The sequence below is a fragment of the Nothobranchius furzeri genome, chromosome 6, assembly GCF_043380555.1.
Source record: "Nothobranchius furzeri strain GRZ-AD chromosome 6, NfurGRZ-RIMD1, whole genome shotgun sequence".
Taxonomy (NCBI): domain Eukaryota; kingdom Metazoa; phylum Chordata; class Actinopteri; order Cyprinodontiformes; family Nothobranchiidae; genus Nothobranchius; species Nothobranchius furzeri.
In genome coordinates, this window is record NC_091746.1 from 76,872,741 (window position 1) to 76,900,502 (window position 27,762).

General features: G+C 41.9%; 1 protein-coding gene across 4 annotated transcripts; it reads left to right on the plus strand.

The window, feature by feature from the left end:
• The first annotated feature begins 3,884 nt into the window (after positions 1-3,884).
• Positions 3,885-23,715, plus strand: pla2g6 (phospholipase A2, group VI (cytosolic, calcium-independent)). 4 transcript variants are annotated; one of them, XM_054744772.2, is made up of 18 exons: positions 3,885-3,973; positions 4,567-4,790; positions 7,044-7,253; positions 9,371-9,551; positions 10,934-11,121; positions 13,564-13,660; positions 17,793-17,975; positions 18,164-18,272; positions 19,208-19,330; positions 19,649-19,739; positions 19,932-20,095; positions 20,173-20,323; positions 20,414-20,547; positions 21,256-21,410; positions 21,486-21,537; positions 21,616-21,731; positions 21,868-21,941; positions 22,872-23,715. In XM_054744772.2, the coding sequence occupies exons 2-18, from the start codon at positions 4,573-4,575 to the stop codon at positions 23,011-23,013; spliced, it is 2,388 nt and encodes a 795-aa protein (XP_054600747.2). In that variant the 5' UTR covers positions 3,885-3,973; positions 4,567-4,572; the 3' UTR covers positions 23,014-23,715. The 4 variants fall into 4 exon arrangements, with proteins under 4 accessions (XP_054600747.2, XP_054600748.2, XP_070408682.1 ...); XM_054744773.2 differs by having other exon boundaries at positions 3,898-3,973; positions 4,560-4,790; XM_070552581.1 differs by lacking the exon at positions 3,885-3,973 and having other exon boundaries at positions 4,340-4,790.
• Positions 23,716-27,762: the final 4,047 nt, after the last annotated feature.

Genomic DNA, 27,762 nt, shown 5'->3' on the forward strand with positions numbered 1-27,762 from the left:
TTGGCTGAAGATCACTTGATCACTGCTGTAATCATTCATTTTATTCCAGGTTGAAAATTGTTACAGCTGCTTTAATTTTGTTACAGGTTGTTACTTTTTTTTCAGCCTTTTATGAAGGTCACTACTTCCTTTGTGGTCTTCTGTGTGTTAGAGGTTGATTCTTTGCAGCTGCGACCATTGCCTGCTATCACAGACTAGTTGTTGTTGTTTATATTGTTTTATATTGTTTCCAAGTTAGTTAGGATGAACTTCGTTTGAACAGGGGGAATTGTTGGATAAAAGCAGTATTAGATGCATGGAAAATGATTTTGTCTGGGTATCATCTGGTGTTTTTAATTCAAACGAAGGTTCATTCCTTGTTCATATTTTGTTATTTTTCTGTGGCTCCGGCAGGGAAGTTCGACCTTGTAAGTCTGAAGTTCTGTCATCACAAAAAGCTCCCTAGTGAAGTCCAGACGGAGCGTTTCTCTGTTATACCAAGAACCTGGGAAAGTTTGCTTTCTGTGAGGGGGGGGGTGTAACTTTAGTGTGCGTAAATGTGTGTGCATTTTACCATTTTGTGTGACCTTAATAAATGCTTTCTGAGGGTTCTGTCTGATGAGAGCGAATAGACTACCCACTCGTGTGTATCATTTCATCTCTACTTTGCAGTCTAAATTGTTTGTTGTTAATAAAGATTGGTATGGGTTAATCGATCAGCTTATTAATATAACCCCTGCGTGTTGAACTTTCCCTAAGGTAACCCTGGATTTTATGTCTTTTGATTTAATGGTTTATTATTCAAACTAACAAGTACAGCAACTATGTAATTATTCTTTTCAATTTCTTAGTAGAATTAGCAGACTCCATGCTTCCAGGGTACACTGCTGCCCTCTGCTGGTTCTTACAGGTTACAGTCATAGTGCAAACGCATAACGTGGAGCTCGAATGTCCCTAAACAGCTACTGTATTTTAAGATGGTGGATGACCATGGAGCATCGACCATAGTTTATTACGGTGCCCGTCTGGTGACATTAAGCGGGAAAAAAGTAACTCGAGGCCATGAGATACTTAATGCGTGGGAACGAATTGTTAACTCGTGGCCACGAAATATTAATGCGTGGCCACCATCGACATATATACTGGACAATTCATTTCCATAGGCTCCAATGACACGTTTTTGAGGGGGAATGGGAGGTGGCCACCACCGCCATTTTGACCGTGCCTCAGGTTCCGTCAAGCCCAGACAATTCCACAAAAAGAAAGAGAGGTGGAGCTGAGGGTGGGGCTGTAAGGCTGGGATCAACTGACGACACCCGGTCAAACTAGCTGCAAACTAACCTGAAGCCAACCCAAAGCTAACGCAGAGGTGGGAGCTAAGCTTTTTGCACTTTTTAAAACACTGCCCAGCAAACATTCGGACGTTTAATGACAGTTGAACGGTCACAACTGTAAAATAATATCACAGGAATTAGGAAAGATTACCATGACATCTACTCTACTTTCCTTGCCCGGACTCGAACCTGGATCTTCCAGGGAGAGAGCCACCTGCTCTCCCAGCTGAGCTATGCCAGCAACTACTGAATATCAGACTTTTTTATATAGATAGGTAGAGGGTAAAGTGCGGGGTAAACTAACCAATCAGAGGACAGAGAAGATCTGCCACAGGCCGCGCCTCCAGAGTGCCAAAACCCCTTACAACCGAGCGAGCAGGAGTCAGAAACCGAGCGCGCAGAGAGGCTGCCGAGCGCGCAGAGAGGCTGCCGCGCGCGCACGTTTTCCTCTGCCGTGTGCTCGTTGACAACGCGCGCACGCAGGTTTGTCACCTGTGCACATCCTTGTGCGCTCACAGACACAGTTTGCTCCCTCTCAGTGCACAAATGACCTCTCGCCATGTATATTTTCGCTCGCGAGTCCCGTTCACACGCGCGCTGCCATGTATATTTTCGCTCGCGAGTCCCGTTCACACGCGCGCTGTGGACCCAATCCGCGTGCACGGGTTGTGGCACGGGTCTGGCGCCATAGAAAACAGGTCTCCCGAGAGCTCCACAAGCCGATAGTCGGAACCCAGCTCCACCAACATGTTATATTTCAACCCATTTTCTAAAGTGCAGCATTATGTTAAATGCACTGGGTTTTACCCTATAACATTTAAATTTCATGGTTAAACAGTACATGGTAAAATCTAAGCTCAGCTCGGCAGTGACCTAAAATACATAAATATAATTTTACTTTCCAAAAAAAATGAAGTGGAGACTCCTTGGTTGCTCTATTAGTGCAATTAATACCACAGCCAGTCATTTTGACCAATAATTGCACAAATAATATCCAAAAAAGAATGCACAAACGCTACAACTAATGGTCTAAGTTGAGAGACTGAAAATGGCGGAAGTTTTCAGGCGAGACCGAGGCTCAGACTGAGGCCTTTCCCCGGTGCTAGCTTTGCGTCACGTGGGTCTGATGCTCATTAATTATACAGAATTTTAGGCTTTTAATACACTTAAACAGAAGAGTGAGAAAAAAATTCATCCCCCTCAGAGTTGTCATGAGTGTAAACTAGATCATTTAAACCAAAAACATGTTTTGGTACCAGGCTGTAAACATGTTTATTTCTGCTGTGAAATTGGTAATTTTAACATGGGAGTCAATGAGGATTTGCTCGCTTCTGACGCCAGCCCCCAGCGGATGAGGGTGGAACTGCAATTTATTTCACTTCCGCATTGGCCTCAATTTCTGTCCCGCATTGTGGGGGCTTGGTAGCCACGAGTAATTTTTCTTCCCTCAATGTCACCAGACAGCACCGTAGTTTATGTATTTAAAAATGTATAATTTCAAGTTGAAAGGAATATTTAGAATTGAAGTTGGTCGGAAATATTAGTGAAAAGGGACAAGTTTGTGAACTAGAAATACAGGATTTCATAGTAAACAGCAGTGGCAGCTCCAGAAATTTTTTTTCTGCAGGTGCTATGAAGGAGCTAGTCTTTTTATTGAGGGTGCTATGAAGGAAGTGGTCATGCGTACCTATTGTTCTCTAAAACACCTTCAACACTAGCAGATACACATGCGTGCACAAAACCTCAACAACACCTGAAATAATCATTAATATACATCACAAACATATGAACAATTGCTGACTTTTCCATGAAATCATGAACACATACAGCCACACAGAAAACCATCTATGGTGTTGCAAGGTTAGCTAACGTTAGTGTTAGCATTTCCAGCGGCAAAACCCTCGACTGCTGCGGTGGTTGAGGGTTGACTCTCTTCATCCAGATCCAAAGATTCATTCATTTCTGACTGAACCTGTGGAAATTTGGGCAACAAAAACCGATCCATTTTATCACTAGCTCTACCTTTCACTCGTTCGCAGGTGGAAAATGAGGTCAAAGGTTAACATAAATTTCCTGTTTTGGTTTAAGTTTTTACTATCTATATGATAATTTACCGGTCATTTTTGTTTTGTATGTTAAATATTATCACATCCACACGTTAAATTAAAATTTAATTGTAAAAAAAAATCTAATATTTACTTGGGGGTGCTATGGGGGTGCAATGACTAATCCAGGGGTCGCTATAGCGCCCCCTAGCGTCCCCCTGGCGCCGCCACTGGTTAACAGGTAATATCACACACTGGGGCTTTAAAACGATCTTTTTAAGACTCATATTATGAATTATAAGAATAGGTATTTAAATGGCTGGACATGAGGTAGGTACTGACCATTTCCAAATTGGAAATTCCAACCCAGACCCTGCGGTAAAGTGACGTTTTCTGTATGCAATTTACATGGAAACTCCCCACCCCCCACCCCGGGGGGAAAAAATGTCCCACAGCATCTTTTTTTTCCTGTTACGCCCCGCCTTCTCCACAGAGTGTGTCTGAAACGAGTGCTGTGATTGGACGAACACACGTCAATCATGATTAGCATCAGGCTTGGTTGAGGTGGTGGCTGCTGGTTGATGCAGCGGTCAGAAGTCATACAGCAGCTAGCAGGTAAACCAACCGATTCTATTCAATTTAACGCGATTAGTTCCAGTTGACAGCGATCTGATTAGAACATCTTATGTTTCTAGAAATATTTCACATCGATAAATCGAAAACATTTAAAGAGGAGAGTTCTGTACGCTATTTGTTGTAGGTTTTTAGCTTTTGTATCATTTGTGGACTTTCTGAAATTTGTGAACAGCGAGAATGAGTGCTCTTGTTCATCACCGTACCTAAACATGAAACTAAATTAACAGGTCTTGGTTGACAGCTAACAATTAACTGGGCGAGTTACGTTACTATTACAGCTTTGATAATAATTGCCTGCAAGTGCAGCTCGTTAGTACTCTTACTAAAATAGTAATTTATACCAACAAGAGTCATTACAGTTAAATAAATGTTAGAAAGTACTTGTTTCTCCTTGACTGTGACATCCTGCACTGGAGATGAAATAAATCATTCATTAATGCTGACAACAATCCCACAGGAAGTGGTAGAGGAGGTGGAGAAGTCAAAGATGCAGATCTAGACTTTATTTTGTGTGTAGATGGGCTGACGTCATCAACAGTAATGTATATTTTATTATCTCTGTGAGTTATCAGAAAACGATGCAGTTCCTGGGTCGGCTGTTGGACACCGTCTCCTCTGTGTCGACTCTCTTCTCAAACCCATATCGTGTCAGAGATGTCCCGCAGTCTGATTATGGTGGAGGAGGAGGCAAAATCATCTTAAAACAGGAAGGCCGCGTGGTCCTGTACAAAAACACACAGTGTCAGTCATGGGACTGTTTGCTACTGTTGCCCGAGACACCGGCGATGGCTCTGAGGTCAGTATTGATCTTATTGTGTGGTCAGTCTAAAACCATCAGGCATGTGGGGGTTGAAGGTTCACATCAGATGTAGATTTGGTGAGGTCTGATTGTATTTAGATCACCGCTGACTTGTGATGTTTTCATAAAAACCTGCTCAACTAAATCCATGATTGAATCAGTGTTGACTCATTCAGGCGGAGACTGATGAACCAGTTTTGAAAAAGCCGTTGTGATGTTTTTATCAAAACTGAATTCAAACAAGCCAAACCCGTTAAATAATCTGAATTGTCCAGATAATAATCTGGTCTGTGTTGTTTTTAAATGGGGTCTATAAATAAAGTTGGAGTTCAGTGTTAAGGTTTCCAAGAACTCGTGGTGTGGTACTTACAGTACCACACACTGTGCAGCAGTCATACTTGTTTATCTGATTTTCAAAGCAACATTCCTACAGGAGAGATAATCAGAAGTAGGGCTGCACGATATTAGGAAAACCTGCGATATTCGATAACAGTGCTTAATATTGCGAGATCGATATTACTCACGATAAATGAACAAATACATGCACTGCAAGTATGCAGGGTTGATGTCGTCTGGCGTGTGACGTCTGCTCTGGGCTCAAATCAAACAAAAACTAGTGCATGAATTCCATTACAACATAACATTTTTATTGCAAAAATATGCAGCTGCACCTGCTACTGTATTAGCAGCAAAACAACAAACTGCATGCATGCAGTTTCTCAGTGATTTTAAAACATCATCTCCACCATAAAGCTTTCTGATGCTCCAAATACAGAAAAACATCCCTTACCAGGGTTTTTGAATAAATAAAATCTGAAAATTACTTTAAATGTTAAATAATAGTTAACATCACTTAAATGCAACAGCAAATTCTCTCATTGCTACTGAACATTTTCTCCACTTATGTGGTTATGATATAAGGCTGTTGCTGCTATTGGAAAGTGAACTGTGCTGGGCCAAACTAGGAGAATATTAAGATTTTCTGAGGGAAAGAGAAAAACAATTGTCTACCTTTCAGAAGAGGAACTGGCAAAAAACTACATGGAAAATATGTGAAAACGTTTGTTTTTAACCCCAAATTGAACAAGTTTACCTAGATCTTAAAAAGCAGCTCAGATGATGAAACTGCAGCTATGATTCTGATAACAAGCTAACAAATTGAACTAGCTCCTCTAAGACAACCTTCTAGCAGAGCTTCTGACTGACAGTTTGTGTGCAGCAGCAAATCAACTATCCTGATTAACAAGGTTATAAAAGCTCATAAATGAAAAATCACTTTGATGTGTGGGGGAACTTTTCCAGGCCCTCTTTAGCAGGGTGGGACTGGGAGGAGAGTGCTGTGGCCTTTCAGCTGGAAGCTAACCGGAGCCTGGGGCTAACACTAGCGACATGAAGGTGGGTTGGTTCACCGGCACGTGTCAGAGTCAGCCCGGTAAAAATGATTACTGACACCGAGCAGAGCCACGTTCACGTTTGAAAGCAGCGCTGATTCCAGAAACATCAGCACAAAGTGCGTTCGTTGCTCTGAGCCAGCATGATGAACAAGGGAACGGCGCCGCAAACTCTGTTCGCGGGCCCACTGCCACATTATATAACCTTACAGTTTCTCGCGAGAGTAGGCCCTATCGATGTGATTGGGCTACTTATTGTACAGATCCAGAGTCAGTTTTTGTAGTAGACACAATAGCATAAACCTGTAAGCACTGAGGTGAAATCTGACTTCAGAACAGTTTAAAATTATGTAATAGGCATGGGAAAGTCACAGCAAAAGATAGTGTTACTAGATGCAATGTGAAATTATCGTACATTTGAGGATTTTTGAAACTATTGATCGTACATCGTACAGAGCCCAAAATTATGGTACAAATACGATAATTATCGTACATCTGACAACACTGGTTCGTGTGTTGCTTTCCAAAAGGGTCTACGTAGGGGGCGGGCGTATTACGTGAACGGAACCATCTGATTGGCCGCATATCAGAAGGACTACATTTGATTGGTCAAATAATACTTCTGCGTAAAAAACAGAGCTGGTTTACAAAAAGTTGATGTATGACACGGATGGAAATGTTTGAACCAAACATTTATTGCTGTCTTTGCCGTGTTTAGCGATGGGCCTATCGCACGTCCTGTTATCGCGATGACGATAATTTTTCGATATATTGTGCAGCCCTAATCAGAAGTTTCACTTCTGAAAGTATCACCCACAGTTACATGTTACAAATGCTAATACAACATTACTGTCTGCAGGCTGTTTCAGGTGGTGTCAGAGGAAGATGCCATGGAGTGGTTCCAGCAGTATGGCCTCAAACTTAAACCTTTCTATGAGACTCTCCCTCTGAAGGTCGAGATGGTGCAAACGATTGTTGACTGCATCCGGAGCCACCCGGACTGGAGTTCCGCTCACATTGCTGTGGAGACCGGCCTGAGAGACTGTCTCAAACATAACCTTGTCCAAAGGTGAAACCGATACAAGCAGGTTCATTTCTATGATGTCTATCAAGGTTGAATCAGAGAGCAGGTTCACATGGAGAGGATGATACTGGTATAAATGAATAAAGTATCATAGAGGTTTTATCATGCAAAACCCTTTATAATATTGTTTTAATCAAATTCATGATGTCTCTGTAATTCTGATAACAATGAGAATTTCACGGAAGAAGCCAAAACTATCAGTTAGGTAAAGGAAATGTCTCTTTGTGTTTTCTACCGTACACCATTACCTGTTTAAGAGGAAATTCCCATCCTTAATAATAGAATAGAATAGACTTAATTGATCCCACAGTGGGGAAATTCACTTGTTACAGCGCCACAAACGCTTAAGAAAGTAACCTGAAGAGAAATACTAAAAGTACATGTGTACACACAGAGGCAGTGAGCTAGGATTGTAACCTTTGACCGATATTTGCACCTTTCGATAATATTAAAATTATTTAGACTGAGGGAGTTAGACATCCTTAATTTGCAGTTTTTAGTCCATTAGTCACAAACCAATTTACTCCAGTTCAATTCCAAAATGGTCATTCTAACTCAAAATCATCCCACTAGTTTTGAAGTCAGCCTTTGTTTTTTTCTCTTTCGTTGGGAAAAGTTTTGTAAAGTCTGTTATAATCCAGCTGAACAAAGTTTTGGAGGCCTCCATGATGGTTTTCAGTCAGGCTTTAAGACACAGCGCTGAGACTGCACTGATTAAGGTATTAAATGATATTCTGGTCTATAAATACTCCGGCACAATATCTGTCCTAATGATGCTCACAACATCTTTTGATACTGTGGACCACAACATCCTTCTTGATAGGCTCCTAAACTGGGTGCGACTATCAGACACGGTTCATCGTTGCTTCAGATTACATCACAAAGACAGGGGTTATGTTGTTTCTGTTGGTGATCACAAAACAGATCACGATGACATGTGGGGTCCCCCAAGGTTAAATTCTTGGATCACTGCACTTTAATATCTACATGCTCCTCCTGGGTCAGATCATACACAATAACATTAGCTATCATAGTCATAGTGCAGATGACACCCAGATCTACCGAGCTCTATCACCTAGTGACTCTGGTGCCCTAGACTCAGTGTTTGGTGCAAATTAATGACAGGATGCAGTCAAACTTTCTTCAGTTAAACAAAGACAAGACTGAAGTTATTGTCTTCAGAAAAAAGGATAGGATGGAGGTTATTGCTCAACTTGGCTCCAGAGAAATACAAATACCCAGTTCAGAAGTCTTGGTGTTTTTGTATTGGATTCATCCCTGAGCTCCACTGGTCACAAAGGCTATAACTAGATCAGCGTTTTATTATCTTCATCAAATAGAATGACAGAGGTCTCATATCCACACAAGATCTAGAGAAACTCATTCATGGGTTTCATCTCCAGCAGGGCTATTGCAATGGTCTTTTGGCTGGTCTTCCCAAAAATACCTTGTTCAGAATGCTGCTGCTAGACTCTTAACAAGAACCAAAAGAACAAAGCACATCACTCATGTTCTTAAATCTCTACATTGGTTACCAGTAAACTACAGAATTGATTTCCAAATACTTTTACTGGTTCATAAATCACTCAGTGGCATGGGGCCAGAATACATGCCGGATCTCCTTCCTGTGCATATGCCCAGCAGGGCTCTGAGATCCTTAGTAAGCGGTCAGTTGGTAGAACCCCGTGTCAGAACCAAACGGGGTGAAGCTGCTTTTCGCTACTATGCCGCGCACAGATGGAATCCGCTTCCTTTTTATCTCAAATCTGCTTCAACCTTAGGAACTTTTACATTGAAATTAAAAACTTTCAGTTCTGCTGCTAAATCCAAGATCTGGATGACTAAAATCTTCAAAATAGTCAAACCAGGAAAGAGTTTTGTGTTTGTTTTTGCTTATTTACATCACGATACATCAAACTAGACAAACAACCCAGCTTTTATACTAATATATTCATATAACTGGAACTTTAGGACTGCCCCTAAACAATGTCTTATATCTTGATTTTTTGATGAAGCTGTTCATTGAACAAAACCAAAAAAACACTCTTATTTAAATTATTATTTTTTTTTTGATTAAAGGTTATACATATTTCTGTGTTCAGTCAGATTAATTGTCAGGATGCAACAGGCCAGACACCTCTTCACCTGGCATGTGAGAAAAGTGACTTGGCGAGTTTGAAGGCGCTCCTGGAGGAGAGCCAGGCTCGCACTGACATCAAAGACCACAACGGGGACACACCCATGCACTGTGCCTCCAAGCAGGACTCACCTGTCTTCATCCAGGTGAGACTCTTAACACCAGGCTGCAGCCATGTTGCTGTTTGTTTTCTGAGATTAAATCCAAGTTGTTACTGTCCACCTGGAGAAAATGCTAATAAAATATATGACTTTGAATTGAATTAAGTTGTTGACAAATTCTTTTCAAAGTAATCTTGAGTGATTTCTAGCCTCAAAGACACAAAATACTTGTTTACCTTCATCAGAAGAACACAAACTGTTTCATCTTGTGAGATGTTGATCTCAGACAAAACAGTTTAATTTTTTTTTATTTTTGTTTCTACATAGCAGCCATCAGCAGCCCCTTGTTGTATCTATGAAAACAAAAACCTGCAGCAGGTTGTCACATCACACCTGCCATCTTATCTCTGCACAAACATGTGCTGCTCAAGTTGCCCAAAGACAATGATTCTGAAATTACATTGCATTACTTTGGGCAGTTCCCCCCACCACTATCTTGGTCTCGTCTCGTTACTCCCGGAAAATACTGTGGCGCTGAGAGTGAGACTGAGGGTGGGGACAAATGATTGGCACCCATCAAACTCTGAGCTGATAAAGAAAGAAAACAATCTTTTATATGGCGCCTCTCACGATAAAAATCACGAGATGCTTCAAAAGAAAACAATAAATTAAAAAATATATATTTTTTAATGATTAAAAATAATAAAAATGAGAAAAATATGTTTTGAAAAATGTATGGAGAGAGAAAATAAATAGGAGGTAATCAGTGGATCCTGGGAAAGGCGGAATTGGTTGAAAGAGCTGAATAAGGAGAGAGTAATGATAAAGGTCATGCAAAAGCCAGCTTGAACAGGTGAGTTCTCAGCTCCTTTTTGAAGGAGACCACCGAGTCCACTGATCTCAGGGGGAGAGAGGTGTAGCTACCGGCTAACTGAGCTTACAGAGGTTGGCTGGCTCCGACGGTTCTGTGGGGTTTGACATGAGAGATCTTCCACTCTCGTCTGAGATAGACGCTGATCAGTGACGTCACTCACTGCCAAGCAGCTGCAGTAGGCTGATGTCTGTGCAAAGTCCTGAAAGAGCTGAATTTGAATGGAGACACAACAGCTGAGAGGACCAAGCCAAATTTCCCTCTTACACAAATTACCCTGAAGTTCCGACAATGGAAACACTTCTAATGGGAACTTGCTTCTTTCTGGAGCCAGCCCCTAGTGGATGAGGGAGGAAATACATTTTTGTCACTTCCTTGTTGGCGTCACCTCTGGCAGGTGGAGTTTGCCCCTTGGTTTGAATGCACACACAGGCCTGGAATATTTTTGTGGAAAAATAGGAAGAGGCGTGTGAAGCACAGTGTTGGATTCTTATTAACATGATCTTCCATTTCTGCTCAATTTTTCATGCTTTGCTATCACCCTCTTCTCCTATAGGCCTTGTGTTCACAGTTGTGTTCGGGGGTGAATACGCTAAATAACGGCGGGGAAACTCCGCTCCATGTAGCCTGTCGTCAGGGACGCGTGGAGTCCATCAAAGCCTTGCTGGAGGGTGGGGCGAAGTGTGACGTTGATGGAAATGCTGGTTATCCTATCCACACGGCTGTGAAGTACAGCCAGAAGGGGTGAGTGGGAGGAAGAGTGAGAACACTCACTATTGTTATCACTAAACACAGGTACAGCTGAAATTGTGTCTGAAGTTCTTTTAAGAATAAGAGATTATGTGTTACTTTAAAGAGGGGTCATTATTTATTAATTCCGTTAGTGTGAACAGCTGGGTGTGAACTCCATATGCCAGTAAAATTATTTTAATAAAAAAAAATCCTACGAAGATTAAAGTTTGCAAAAAAAAAAACTAAAAGAACCGTAAGGCTCGTAAACCACTGTAAAGTAAATGAATAATTTCTATTAAAGTTAGAAACTTCAACGTAAGGGAAATGACAAGTGCATAAAGTAAGAATGACACCTTGTGGTGAAATATGGGTACTGCAGTTCATGCATCAAAACAAACAAGTCCTCCCTGAGAAACTGTTGCCAGTTACGTATAATACGCTCATCATATTTCAATATAGATGTGTTACGAGTCTTTTACGGTTTTAGAATAGAATAGCATTGACTTTATTGATCCCACAGTGGGGAAATTCACATCTTTAATTGTGTATATATTGATTAAATCAAATATACTGTACAAGAGAGTTAGTACCTGCTAGTCACTGAAGCTGTAACTACTAAGCAGCTAACCAACCATAGATAACTGCTTTGGGTCTAAAGAAACCATTTAGATAATCCTGATAGCTACAATTAGTCAATTAGTTTATTTACATTTAAACTGGAAATTTGTCCCTGAAATAACTGCTGCTGGCTCCTGATCCAACATCTTTTTGAAAACACTGTGCTGTATTCTGATAAATTTTTGACTGAGGGAAGGCAACAAGGCACCTCCCATGTATCCTTGGTCAGTTAGCTAAACAGCAAATGTAGGATCTTGGTCATTCCTGATTATGCATCTCCTAAGCAACTGGGGTGGGATCAAGGCGAGGTACCTTGACATTGAGAAACACCCAGTAATTGGATAAGTAGATAAAAACATTTCACCGTTAACCGTGTTAACTCAGCGTTAGCCTCGAGCTATCTTTGCCCAAAATAAAACAAAAAGGATGCTATGACTAAGAGGTACAAGAAATAACTTCTGGGTTGCTCTTGTTACTGGCTTAGGTTTTTTTAAAGAACACTGCAGCCTTTTGTCCACTTGTGTGGAATTACAATTTTCTGTGTGGTGTTTGGGTTGAAGACTTGACCACCAGGCAGTCTCACATATGATTGGCTCTGCAACCAGGAAGTATGGAGGCAGGACAGATTTTAAAGAATGACTAAGGGTGTTTCTCAATGTCAAGGCGCTTGGCCTTGCTTACGAGGTCACTGTCCTTCCTTGGTCAAAGGAAACGGTTAAATGGAACAGACTTGCATCACGTGACACGAGAGATAATGTTATATTTTATACGTATTAGTTTCAATATAAATATACAACGAGCCTTTCACTTTTTTAATTGTGTATATATTTGTTAAATTGAATATATAAAAGTGAGTTACTACCCGCTAGCCAACGAAGCTGCAAGTACTAAGCAACTAACCAAACAGAGTTAACTTCTTTGGATCTAAAAAAAACTATTTTAAATTAGTTGACTTACTTTTAAACTTGAAATTTGCCCCCGAAGTAGCTGCCGGTTTCTGATCCGCCATCCTTTTGAAAATACTGCAGTGTATTCTGGGTAATTTTTGACCAAGGCCAGGCTACAAGACACCTCCCGTGTACCCTTGCTCAGCTAGCTAAACGGCTAACAAACGGAGAACACACGCCTCAGTAGAACATGAACATTGGAACATGGTGGTTCCTGATGACGTATCTCCTAGGCAACCGGGTCGGAGCAAAGACATCAAGGCAAGGTTCCTTGACATTGAGAAACATCCTATGTCCCGCTTTTGCTATTTTAAAAGGAGAAAAATTGACAACCCTCCCAGCTAGTTGAGAAGGAAAGCTATTTTTATGTAATATAATACTCTCAACATGCTTGAGACATTAAACCGGTGTGAATATTTCACTGTAAAATTCTTACATATTGCTCCTTTAAGATCTTTAATATTAGGAACTTTAATTGCCCAAAAATCAATATCATGTTGAAAGATTCTTCAGCCGCAAAACGTATGTTTCTCAACCTACTCAGGATAAGCCAAAGAAAAAAAAAACACAAATCTTTGATCATTTTATCTTTAATGTTTTGTGTTCAAAAAAATTATTGAATAATTTCTAAAAATACTAACTGGTTTGCAGCAACACACAAACAGCTGTTAAAACATCAGAATGTTTTTTAATTAATAACACAGATAATAACGATTAACTTCAGTAAATTATACGAATGAATATAATGAATGGTATAACAGTTATCATTTGTGTGTGTGTGTGTGTGTGTGTGTGTGTGTGTGTGTGTGTGTGTGTGTGTGTGTGTGTGTGTGTGTGTGTGTGTGTGTGTGTGTGTGTGTGTGTGTGTGTGTGTGTGTGTGTGTTTCAGTTGTGTAGAGGAGATTCTCAGAGCAGATCCTAGCCAGCTCCAAGCTGAAGACTCCATGCATGGAGGGACACCACTGCACTGGTCTAAGACAGCCGAGGTTAAACACACGACATGACATTTTTAGCTGTTAGACGTAAACGTTGAGCTCTCCAAAGAAGAATGTTTAGATGTTAACTAGGGATGTGTACTGGTGAAATTCTGGCGTTACGATACGCGTCACCATACAGGGGAGATGTTACAATATATCACGATCTATTGCGATACATTCAGTCAGACGATATTAGGGATTTTTTTATACTGAATTTATTGTAAGACAATGCAATAAACACTCCGAACTGATACTTAACATGTTTAAAGTTATGTATCTGAACCATAATAGAGGGATTTACATTTCATGTTGGTGCATCCCATTTGGTTAGAAGAAGAAGAAGAAGAAAGAAGAAAATATCATTTCTATAGCGCCTCTCAAGATAAAAATCACGAGGCGCTTCACAAAAACAAAAACAAAAAATATAAAAAATTGTAAAAATATAAAAAAGCACTTAGAAAATGTTTAAAAATATATTAAAATGAGCAAAAATAAGCAATTGCGGTTTAAAAGATAAAATGTTAAGAAAGAGAGAGAGTGAATAGGAAAGAGGGAAATCAGTGGATCCTGAGGAAGGTGGAATAGGTGGGGAGAGCAGAATAAAGAGAGAGTGGTGAAGAAGGTCATACAAAAGCCAGCTTGAACAAGTGAGTCTTCAGCTGCTTTTTGAAGGAGACCACTGAGTCCACTGATCTCAGGCTCAGGGAGAGAGAGTTCCAGAGTCTGGGGGCCACAGCAGCAAATGATCTGTCACCTTTGGTCTTTAGCCTGGTGCTGCACAACCAGTAGGCTTTGATCACTGGACCTCAGGGACCTGCTGGGGGTGTAGTGACTAAAAAGATCACCAATGTAAGATGGTGCTTGTCCATGTAAGGCCCTATAGACCAGAACCAGGATCTTGAAATGAACCCTGAAGTTGACTGGTAGCCAGTGAAGCTGGAGGAGAAGCGGGGTGATGTGGGTGTGTTTGGAGGACTTGGTCAGAAGCCGAGCACAGGCGTTCTGAACCACCTGTAGACGGTTCAGGGAGGTTCTGCTCAGACACGTGAAAAGAGAGTTACAGTAGTCTAAGCGTGAGGAGATGAAGGTGTAGATAACTGTCTCAAGTTCAGAGCGAGACAGAATGGGACTCAGCTTAGCAATGTTCCTGAGATGGAAGAAGGAAGAGCGAACAAGAGAACTGACATGAGAATCCAGGGTGGGAGCTGGGTCAAAGGTCATGCCAAGATTCCTGACGGAAGGTTTGGTGTGAGAAGCAAGCTGACCAAGAGAGTCTCTGACTTTGGGAACCAGCTTGTCTGGGGCACAGATGTGGATCTCAGTCTTATCTTCATTCAGCTGTAGAAAGCTCCCAGCCATCCCGGTTTTGATAGTGTCTAAGCAGGTGTGTAACATCTGCAGCTTAGACATCTCATGGGGCTTAAAGGAGATGTACAGTTGGATGTCATCTGCATAAAGATGGTAGGAGATTCCTTTGAAGGAGCTCAGGATGTGCTGAAGAGGAAGCAGATAGAGGAGGAAGAGCAGAGGCCCCAGCACAGAACCTTGTGGGACACCATGGGTAAGAGAGGTGGTGGAGGACCTAAACTTGGAGACGGCCACAGAAAAGGAGCGCTCAGAGAGATAAGAGGAGAACCACTCCAGAGCAGTTCCTGATAGGCCTACCCAGTCTCTCAGCCTCTCCAGTAGCAGGTGATGGTCAACAGTGTCAAAGGCTGCAGTCAGGTCCAGCAGGACCAGAACAGAACAGTCCCCTGCATCACTGTGAGTCAGAAGGTCATTATAGACTCTAAGAAGAGCTGTTTCAGTAGAATGAGCTCTACGAAAACCTGACTGGAAGCTATCATAGATGTTATGTTCATCAAGAGCAGCTGTGAGTTGTTTAGCCACAGCCTTTTCCAAGATCTTGGAGATGAACAGAAGTTTAGAGATGGGTCTGAAGCTGCTATGGAGAGAGGGGTCAAGACTCAGTTTTTTAAGAAGCGGGTGGATTACAGCGTTCTTAAAGTAAGCAGGGACCTGACCAGAAACCAGAGAAGCATTAATTATAGAGAGCACGCTGGGACCGATGGACAGAAAAGCACTTTTAAACAAAGATGAGGGTAAGATGTGGAGGGGGCATGCAGAGGTCTTCATAGAGTTAACTAGTTTGGTTAACTCAGGCAAAGAAACAGGAGCAAAACTATCTAGGATGATGGGCCTGGTTGGAGTCGGGAGAGGCAGCGATAAGGCTGAAGGAGAGATGCTAGATCTAACCTTATTGACTTTGTCCACAAAGAAAGACAGAAAGTTCTCACAGTCTGCAACAGAGTGGAAGGGGGCTGTAGGAGTGGCAGGGGAGACGATGCTGCTGATGGTGTTAAACAGAACCTTGGGGTTCCCTTTTCTCTGGAACACCAGGTTGGAGAAATAGGAAACCCTAGTGTCTCTGACTGCAGAGTTAAAGCATGACAGAAGATCCTTTAGGTGCAGCAGATGGACGTGGAGATGGGTTTTCTTTCACAAGTGCTCAATTTTTCTGCATTGGCGCTTCAGGCTGCGAAGGCTGTCATTAAACCAGGGAGTAGGGTTCACTGCAGGAACTGATCTGGTTCTGACAGGACAGATGTTGTCCAGAATGGAGAGGCAGTGCTCGTTAAACTGAGAAGTTAAGGAATCTGGGTCGTTATCAGAAGAACAGGGTGGATCAAAAGCAGCAGAAAAATTGCTAGCTGTGCTCTCATTAAGAAAACGAGAAGTAACCATACGGCGAGCAGGAGGTGGGGATGCAGAAACTGACAAGTTAAAGAAAATGCAATGGTGATCTGAAATATAAACGTCCTCAGGACAAACACTGTCAGCATTTAGACCCAGGCTAAAAACAAGGTCTAGAGTGGGCCCCCTGGTGTGAGTGGGGCCAGAAACATGCTGGGTAAAGCTGAAGGAGTCCATAAGGCTGGAGAAATTCATGGCAAAGTGATCAGAGGGATCATCAACGTGGATGTTAAAGTCACTCACAATAACCAGTCTAGACAGCTTCACAGTGGAGGATAGAAAGTCACTAAACTCCTGAAGGAAAGAACCGTTTGGACCAGGTGGACGATAAACCACAGCACAGTAGAACGGGTCCTTACGCCCAACTTTAATCAGCTGCAGTTCAAAGGAAGCAAAGTGACCAGAGGTTGTAGAGCAACATGAAAGATGGTCTCTGAAAACAACTGCTAGGCCTCCACCATGACCAGAACCCCGGGGCTGGCTAAGAAAAGAATAACCACTCGGGCAGTGTTCCGTCAGACCAGAATAATCAGATGTTTGCTGCCAAACTTCAGTAAGAAACAGAAAATCCAGGTTTTTAGTGAGGATTAGATCATTGAGCAGGAAGGTCTTATTGTTAACAGAGTGGGTATTTAATAGAGCCATGCTGAGTGAGGTGAAGGAATCAGAAACTACAGAAACAGCTGGAGTTAGTGGACGTAAATTAGCAGGGTTACATCCACTGTGTTTATGAAAACCTCTTATGGAAGGAACAGGAGGAGAAACCGCTGAGGAATGAGGATAAACCGACCTTAAAAAACTTGGACGGATGAACCGCGTTGCAACGCGGCCTGGCAGGAATGCGGAAGTGGCGCTCAGGTCACCAAACAAAGGACAAGAAGCTAGAAGATCGCTCCGATGTTTACTAGATAAACCACGCTTTAAGAGAAGTCTTATTCTCACCTGGATTCCTGCTCGTTTACCTCTTTTCCTCCGACGTTTTCCCGAGACCGGACAAACATAGCTGGAGGTGGGCAGTTCGGGACCGTAGGTTGGCTCCGGGCCAGTGCGCCACTCAGGTAAACAAACAGGATGGAACGTCCTTGGTGCGTCTTGGGCGATCGTGAACGAACGGAAGGACAAAATAGTCTGGCAATCATAGGAGATGGTAGCAGGGACACTACTGAAGAGGATCGCAGACAGGAGCAAGGTGGAAAAGAGGAGGTTAGTGGAGAAAAGTTTGAAAAAGTGGCCGGTGACTGCAGCTTAGCCAAGCACAGGCGCCATCTTGTTGCCAACCGGAAATGTTGATTTAAACTCCAAACTGTGTAAATCTGCAAAGTTGGACTGATAAAAAAGAGTTAACGCCAACTTAATATCTATATATTTTTTGTTGTTTCTGTGGCAGATGTGTCGGTTGCTGCTGAATCATGGCTCTGATGTGAACTATCTGAGTAGGACAGGAGAGAGCGCCCTCCACATTCTAACTGAAAGGGGGCGTTTCGAGGCAGCCATGGTGTTGCTCACCCACGGGGCACATGCTAACCTGAAGGGTCGGGATGGAAACACAGCTTTGCACTTGGCCATGAAGGTGTGTGTGAGAATAAACTCACAGCGATACTCCAGATGTCCTCGAATAAGATTTCATTTTCACAACTTGTTGGCAAAAATGAAATTACCTTTCAATAATTGCAAGCAGTAAAAGAAATAGTTAATTTTTAGGTTTTAAATTTACAGGCAATTCCCATCCAGGGAATTAATTTAACCTCTGTTCTGCAGGCGGATAACATAGAGATGATCAAAGCTCTGATTGTGTTTGGAGCTGATGTTGAGATCCATAACGATCTTGGAGAAACACCTGGACTCATTGCTGCACGCACAAGCAAAGGTACGATTTGGTTAGTGAAACAATAAAACAAAAAATGAATGTGCCTGAATAAAAAAAATAAACACAATAAATATTGGATGTTGTGGAGCGTAATTAAAAAAGCATGTGCTCCAGTGGGGGTGGCAGAGAGAGACCACTGCAAATGCATTGATTGAATGAGTGTTCAACACCTTTAAAGGGAGACTAGGCAGTTTTGGCTTGCTTTTAGCACCCCCTAGTGGAAAAAGGAAAGTGAAACCTATCTCCATGCTAACAGCTGATATGTCTCCTTAGCCTTCATTAGTGTCTACAGGAGCGGCTCATCACTAAATCAAACAAATAAGCTGTGTTCATGATCTAAAACACACAAGAAAATCCCTGGAAGCAGACTCCAGTGCTGGCATGTCAGGTCCATGTCCAAGTCCAACCGGAGGCGGCCCACCACTCTGAAGTTGCAAGTTCGGTATTCTGGCAACAGAGGCCAGTAGAGGGGGCCGGGTGACATTTCATTAACCCTGTAAAGAGTCATTTTAGTACACACTAGCTCAAGAAAATTATTTAAACATGTGAAAAAGTTGCAAAGTATCCCTTTAAAGTGACAGAGCCCTGAAACGGCTCATTCTGGAAGGTACTGAAAATGTCTAGAATGAAACAGCTGAAATTGGGAGTTTTTTTAATAGACAGACTTATTATAACTTACATAAAAAAACTTCATCATACATGTCATGCATTAAATATGAATGTAATTTTAAAATTCTCTCACTAGTAAAAGGGGTTTGCTCTTTTTTATTTCTTTCTAAAACATGTTGATTGCTCTCTGCTCGCTTTCTCTTCTTGCTGCCTTCTAGGCATCTGATCTAAACATGTCTCCTCTCTGGTCTGTTTGAGGCATGTGTGTGTTTGTGTTTGTGTGTGTGTGCATGCCTAACACGCTTGTGTTTGTATTAACATAAAAGGTCCTAATAGAAAGATACTGCTGGACATGCTGCGTAGTGTAGGAGTCCATCGCTGCCTGCCCCCCTCCCCTGGCAGTCCTCCTCCTCTTCCAATCTCCAACAAGATCAAGCCTCAAGGCATAGGTAACACCATCCTCCTCCTTGAGCTGTGCCTCCCTGTTGCTGCATCATTTTATTTTTTTCTCCAAACAGCAGTTTTGTGCATTGCATTTTGAGCATTTTGGACTTAAAGCTATTTTATGCCTTCATGCTAAAATGATGAAATTGTCTTAAACTGTTCTGTTTGAATGTTTTAAGGTTTTATTAAATAAAGGGCAACATTTAACATTATAATAATGTTAAGTGTCTTTTTTTCCAGTAGGTAAAACTCGGATAATCTTTTCCTTCCTCTTCCTTTCATGTATACATTTGATGACATGTTTACATGTGAACACCTTGCAGGGTTTGAGCATGTTATGTTTGTTGGAGCTGCAATTCGGGCCATGGATAGAGGGTCATGTGCACTCGATGGTGCCAAAAAGGATAAACAGAGGTAAGTATCAGCATGTTGTTAAAAGGAGCTCTGCTTAAATAAAGATTGGAGTTAGGATTGTGTAATACTACGTAGAAGGTAAAGTGCCTTGTTCAGGGATTGTGGATATTACCTTTGTTGATCTCTCAAGAGGAAGGTCACATCAGATGTCTGCCTTTATTTGTTAAATGTTGTACATTCTGTCCCCGTCAGGATGGACCGGCTCCTGTGTCTAGATGGTGGTGGTATCAAAGGTCTAGTGCTGATCCAGATGCTGATTGCTCTGGAGAGAGAAGCAGGAAGACCCATCAGAGAGCTCTTTGACTGGATTGCTGGCACGAGCACAGGGGGCATCCTTGCCCTTGCTATAATTCATGGTGTGTCTTTTTTTTTTACTTTCTATATTGTAATGCGCTATCAGAGCTGTAATAGTTTTTTTTATGTCCCTGGGCAGGTAAGAATATGGAGTACTTGCGCTGCCTGTACTTCCGGATGAAGGAGCAGGTATTTAAAGGGTCCAGACCCTACGAATCGGCACCGCTGGAGGAATTCCTGAAGACGGAATTTGGAGAAAACACCAAGATGACAGATGTTCAGTATCCCAGGTAACCGCACATGTCAGGGTGTAACATTAGACCTAGTACCTACAATAAAAATACTCGTTTCCCTCTCCAACTTTTGCCTTCTTTACTCAGGGTCATGGTCACCAGCGTTTTAGCTGACAGACATCCAGGTGAGCTGCATATCTTCAGGAACTATGACCTCCCAGATCCAAGAGAGCCTCCATATGCCTCCACTGCCACATTCCAGCCTCTAATCACACCACAAGGTACAAAAATACCCAGTTAAGTGGATGGCCTACTGCACTAGTAGTGTCATTTGTGCACCACTAGATGGCACCAAAGTGCTCGACTTTTCTCCCATATGATGGCTAACCCTACTATGTTCTCAAATCTCTGGTGAACAGAGCAAACAGGGATGCCCTGAGTGAACCTAAACAGACTGATGGAGATGTCCTGTTGCTCTGTGCAGTTTGAGTGTCAGCCATGTTGTTGCAGGATGGGAGGATGAGGATGTGTTGATAGTAGGATACACTGAGGAGCCACCCAGAAAGCGTAGGAAGGTGGCAGACGAAGGTGTGTGTGTGTGTGTGTGTTTGTGTGTGTGTGTGTGTGTGTGTGTGTGTGTGTGTGTGTGTGTGTGTGTGTGTGTGTGTGTGTGTGTGTGTGTGTGTGTGTGTGTGTGTGTGTGTGTGTGTGCGTGTGTGCTTGTGTGCGTGCGTGCGTGCGTGGGGCCAGGTGAAAGTCATAAAGTCAGTTTTTGCCTTAAACACCCTGAACATTTTACAGTCTTTAATGTTTTCTTATGATGCATCCAGTTTAGTACCAGACGCCTCTAAGATAATTATATTTTTAACCTTTTTTTAAATCTGTAAACAAATATTTTAACAATAAAACTTTATTGTTCACTGGGATAAAATCTAACCCTATGAATGCAAATGAAAAATAATAACTGTAGAGCTTTGTGTTTCCATCAGAACAGCTCGTGTGGAGAGCGGCTCGCTGCAGTGGTGCCGCTCCCACCTATTTCCGACCAATGGGGCGTTTTCTGGATGGTGGGCTGCTGGCTAACAACCCCACACTGGACGCCATTACAGAAATCCATCAACACAACAAGACTCTGAATGCCAAGGTGGGCACTTCTTCTCACAGTATTCAGCTGCGAGCACGACAGTATCTTTAAAACAAGTTTTCTTGTTTTTCTCAGGGCCTCCAGCAGGATGTGAAGAAGCTGGGTGTAGTTGTGTCTTTAGGGACAGGTTAGCCATTCGTGTCTTTAACAAAACTAATGGTTTATCTGAAGGATCGGTATTTAGATACTGGTGATGTGTCTCCAGGTAAACCGCCCCAGGAAGTGGTTACTTCTGTGGATGTTTTCCGGCCCACCAATCCTCTGCAGCTGGCCAAGACTTTTGTTGGGGTGAAGGAGCTGGGCAAGATGCTGGTGGACTGTGTGAGTTCCCCAGTTTAATATCAGGAAATTCTCAAGTCGAGAGTTGTTGTTCTTCCTTTATTTTATGGTCCTCATGATTAAATCTAAACATTCTAACAAATATTTGTCTTTCTGGGTCTGATGTCTTTTTGAACAGTGTACAGACTCTGATGGCTGTACAGTGGACCGAGCCAGGGCCTGGTGTGAAATGGTCGACACCATCTATCACAGGTTGCTCACTGGTTCCCTCTTATCTCTTTTCTTCATTCTTTCTAAGTGTTACTTTAATTGGGCTGTAGAATTTAAAACCACATTTACCTTGTTGTTGAATATAGGCAGCTTGGGGTGTCTAATGTAGACAAAACGTCTGCGCTGTCTCCAACCTGCTTTCCTATGTAAATTAGCAATACTGTAAGTTTGTAATGGTTGCTGGGAGGAGTGGTTCACTCATGGAAAAGTTAGTTTAACACATGATAAGCTTAGACACGGCAGCTTACATTAGCATGTCTCAACCCTCTTCAACGTTAGCAATGCATCAGTCACGGTAATGCTAACCGTAGACCAATGCTAGCCCAAGCTACTGCTAATATCAGCCTCAGTTACTGCTAATGAGGTTTCATATACTATAGAGCAGTGGTTCTCAATAGGCGGCCCGCGAGCTGGACCCGGACCATCAGTACACACACACACACACACACGCGTATGCTGGAGCGGCCAACATCATAGGAACTTTTTAAACGTTTTAGTAACCCTGCTGTAGACGCTCAAAGGACATTTTCCAGTTATAAATAAACCTTTTCTACTGACACTTTAAACCATTAAACAATGTGAAATATCTGCTGTTGTGGTTAATTTTAGAAGTGATTTCTTCCTTCATGATGCTCCCAACTGTTTACTATAAAAAAAACTGTATTGCATTTCAGCTATGTTGGAAGCTAAAATCTAAAAGATTCAGGAGCTAAAGTATGAATTTAAAAATAACTTTTCTGCTCCATGTGATCTAGAAAACAGCTTTTTTTTTAGTATTTGTAAATACTGTAAAACTGTGTGTGTGTGTGTGTGTGTGTGTGTGTGTGTGTGTGTGTGTGTGTGTGTGTGTGTGTGTGTGTGTGTGTGTGTGTGTGTGTGTGTGTGTGTGTGTGTGTGTGTGTGTGTGTACAGACTGAGTCCACAGCTGTCTCAAGAGGTGATGCTGGATGAGGTGAGCGACACGGTCCTCGTCAACATGCTGTGGGAAACTCAGATGTACCTGTTTCAGAAGAGGGACATCCTCCAGTCTCTGGCACAGCTTTTGCTACAATAACAGAGAGAGGACATCACAAGCAGAGGCTACCAGAAATCAGGGGCGCTAAGAACACCAAGTTACTGACTAATGTGAAAAATGACTTATTTTTTCAGCTGAAGTATTTCAAAGATGTATGAAATATAAATAACCAGAAAGTAATAATATATTATTGGTAGAAGAGTTATGTAGCATTATGGGACCTTACCACTGCTGTTAATCAGGTTTAATGTTTTTATACAAACCAAAGAAGAATTGATAGTCCTTCCCTCCTTGTGTGAATCAACAAGCCCACCCTCTCAATGTTGCTGCTAAACCTGTTATTTTTAACTATAAGCATCTTCTAAACCAATCAAGTGATTATTTTGTTTATGTAATATGATCAAAGGGACCACTAGTTATTATAAAAACCTTTTGAAAAAAGTGATGATGGTACTGATTCTGATGTTTTCTTACCACTTTCCACAGTCATCAGGCTTTTATATCGGTCATTCACACCAACCTTTGAGGCACTGTTTATCTTTTGACTAATAACTTTCACACTTGAGTCGTTCAAATGTTGTTTTGAGCTCACATTTTAACTAGAAGTGAAGTGAAAACTGCAGCAAGTTGTCAGCTATCTGAAAACGTGCTGCTATAATAAACAGGAAGCAACTAATTGCTTGTTTTTCTATAATTTACAGGAGTGTAAAAAATGAGGTAATAAATCATATTACTGTTGAACTTGTGTATGAGTGATTGAATACCTTTGTACTTAATTCAGGAGAAACTAGACACACACAAAGCACGTTATGGATGAACCATTTCCAGGGATTAAAATATTTGACTTTGATAATAAGATAAACCAGTCATGCTTTACATGACAGAAGTCTACTCCCAGTCCCTCTTACAACAGCTTTGACACGTCAAACCCTCTAATCTTCAGTGCCACCTTAAAGTGGTGTGGGTCAAGGCTTCTGTGAAAGCTGCCTCTTCTCTCATATGGTCAGCATTAAAGGTGCATCATGTAAGAATTAGTTAGAATGGCACCATGTGGTCAGATTTGGGTACTGCAGCCCATTTTCCAAACTCATTTTGTGACTCAAGGCTGTTATCAGCTACAGATTCGCGCCAGAAGAATAGATGACAAGACGAGTCGGACACGGTAAGTTGAAAAGTAGATAAATACACCTCATTGTAAAATTAAGTTGTTGGTTATTGGAAAAAATAGCTTGAGACATTTTTAGAGCCAACCATTTGTTTCTAATTCACCGTTAGCAATGGAGTAAAACAGCATGACCGCCCGGGGTGATGCTTCGTCCAGAGTCACTGGGGGAAACAACGAGATTTTGGGTATTGTTTTATATTTTAATGATGGACTCATTTGATCTGCAATAATACAAGTCTTAAACGTTACGAGTCTCCTCTGCACGGTCAGTGTCTCCCTCCTCTATGCACGCTTGCCGGTCCGAATATTGCTGAGACCCAAACGGCGAGCGGTGGGAGATCAGAAGTGCCATACACTCTGGCGGTGGCAATTGGACTGACTCTGATGGAATGGGCGGGGCTGACTCTGGTGGAGCCCCACCTTCTGGTGCAGCTCCGCCTTTGTGGTTCTGCAGCGAGCACCACTTGTTTTTTTTTTTTTTTTGCCTCCAACTTCAGATTGGACCGTTTTTTTTTTTTACATTCGCCACAGATATCTCTGAAGAACTCACAGCAATCACGGCTTCAGCAATGCTGTGCCACTCCAAGGGTTTTTCTCTCTTTTTTTTGCAAAAGCACTTCCTTTCATTTTTCCGCCTCACCCACAAGTACCTCAATTTCTGCTTCGGTGAAATTTTGCTTCCTTGATCCGCGGTCAACATCGTTAATGGTGGAATGCTGCAATGAGCCAGCTTATGTATATGCATGAGATCCACAAGGCACTTTGCATTGACCATTTATGGCAGAAAGTGGGCGTGTTGAGGCCGGAATGTGATTCAGAAACACCTGAGAACAGTCCTAGATAGTTTGTGATTTATAAAGCGGAGATGACGTGAAGCTGTGCATACTCCATGTTTTATAGGTCACAAAACTACTTGGCGTAAGTACATTTATTTTTGCTGAGCTTAAAGCTTCTTTCTGGAGTATTTGTCTTATCTAATGGCACCATCTAGTGGCTGAAAAGCGTATCACACAAAAAAGCTGTTCCTTTGTTTTTTTAAGATGGCGACTTCACGTTTCTGTTTATAAATGTTTATGTTTATTTATTTGGCAGATGCTTTTATCCAAAGCGACTTACAATTTATAACCTATAGGGCATGTTGTGATGTGCTTCTGTAGCCGACAAACAGAGCTAAAACACGTTTTACGAGTATTATTCTCATGTCATGTTGTGTTCTCATATATTTATATTTTAGAGACTTTCTTGTCCGTGAAAAGTTCATCAACTCTACATCAGCCGAGGCATTCCTTAAATTTGAAGCGTCTAAGTGGCAGTCTAATGTTATTGGTTTGTTCTGGTCGGCGCTCAGTTTTCTATTGCCATGCAGGGGGCATGCTTAGCAAAAAAAAAAAAAGAAAAAAAAAGACGTATTGCTTATATTATATCACAGGACATGATAAGATAATCACTTTTACAGATTTCTGACAAGTCACACATTATTTCTGAAAGAGGAAAGCTCCGGAAAGCAGCTTTAAGTACGATTTTAGTAAGGATTCTACGCAAATTTTCTTAAATGAGACCCCAGGTTTTTAGACCTGAAAAAGGATTGAACATTTCATTTTTAGTTTCCTGCAGCAAAGTTAAGCTTCTTTTCTTTTACAGGGACGGTGCGTTTTGTGTGAAAGTGTGAAAAACACATCTCCACCCAGCAGTTTTCATGGCCGAGGCTATATAAAAACATGTTAGTTTAAAATTATCAATGCAAACATAAAGGAATGCAATGAGGGTTTTAGAAATGAAAAACTTTACCACAGATGACACAGGACATTTATTTGTCTATTTTATTTATTACAAACTAAAAAAATTACAATTCGCTAACTAAAAGGGCTGTAGAGGTGGTTAACTATGTCCAAAAAGGTAATTTAAGAATAAATGAGAAACTTTGTCGAACCACCAAACAAGACCTGAACATGGACGTAATTTTGGGGGGGGACAGGGGGGACATGTCCCCCCCACATTTTCCAAGGTCAAGTTTTGACCCCTGCACTTTTTACCATCCAAAAACAATATTACACTATATTAAATTGACACTGGTTGAGCTCTAGGACCAAGCAGAAAACAACCGTTTGTGTTGAAGCCGGTTTCCCATTAGAACATACTGTAAAGATACCCCCCCACCCCCGTGTCCCCCCCCCCCCCCCCCCACTTCTAAAGTGAAAATTATGTCCTGAACCTCTCATGTATCTTCTTGGGAATTGGAATATTTATCACCGGACATTTTTTTTCTTTCTCATTAAAAGGCACACTTGGCAGTTTTGCTTGCTTTTAGCACCCCCTAGTGTCTGTTATTAATTCTCTGTGGTCAAACTGAAAGTGAAATCCATCTCCTCGCTTTACGTTTGTCTTTTTATCACCTTAATCTAACAGCTTAAATCTCCCCAGCCTTCATTAGCTTCTAGATGAGCGATTCATCACTAAATTAAACAAATCAGCTGCATTCATTATCTAAAACATCAAGTTTGGTTTCACCTAATTCAGATTATTTTGGTTTCACACGTCTAAGCACACAAAATAAAAAGCCCCCCTCCCCATAAGTGGGTATTTGATTCAAATGATGGTAAAGATATTTGGTTTTGTGACTCACAGTAAACTAGAACCCTACTGTGTGCTTCCCTTCTGCAAGCTTATGTGGTTCATATAAATTCAAAACTAACTGAAATGCCAAATTCTCTACAAAATGATGTCTTATGTTTTCAAAGCCGTATGGATTTAATATTATACACTGTGTAGTGCCTGGTCATTGTGGCTGAATATCAAAAATGTTTTTTTAATGTTTGTAATTGCTTTTTATCTGAAGTCTCTTAAACATGCTGAACAAAGTTTATAATAAATCACCCACACAGAAAATCCCTCATTAGTTGGATCATTTGTTTACTCTAAAGCCGTTTTTGTTCTAAATTGAACTTCAGCGTAGTGAATTTCTTCTTCTTCCTGGTGCTGGAGTTGTTCCCTGTCTTTGAGACCGTTTGTTTTCCTTCCCATCACCTGGTTGTAAATAAGCCCCCCCTCTGCTGGTTGAGCCGGTGTCTCGTCATGCATGGAGCCAGAGTCAAACTGAAGAAAACAAAACTAATTTAGTCATTTTTAATATTTTAACTCTGCAAAAGTACCAGATATTTGTGAATGACTTTCATACCTGCTCTTGGGTGTTCACCATTGCATTTCCAGACCTTTGCCTAAAAATCATGTTTTTTCTGTTTAAGAATGAAAGAAAATATAAAATAAAGTCATCGTCGTCGTCTTCCTCCGCTTATCCGGGTCCGGGTCGCGGGGACAGCATCCCAACTAGGGAGCTCCAGACCGTCCTCTCCCCGGCCTTGTCCACCAGCTCCTCCGGCAGGACCCCAAGGCGTTCCCGGACCAGATTGGAGATGTAACCTCTCCAACGTGTCCTGGGTCGACCCGGGGGCCTTCTGCCGGCAGGACATGCCCGAAACACCTCCCCGGGGAGGCGTCCAGGAGGCATCCTGACCAGATGCCCAAACCACCTCAACTGGCTCCTTTCGATCCGGAGGAGCAGCGGTTCTACTCCGAGTCCCTCCCGAATGTCCGAGCTCCTCACCCTATCTCTAAGGCTGAGCCCG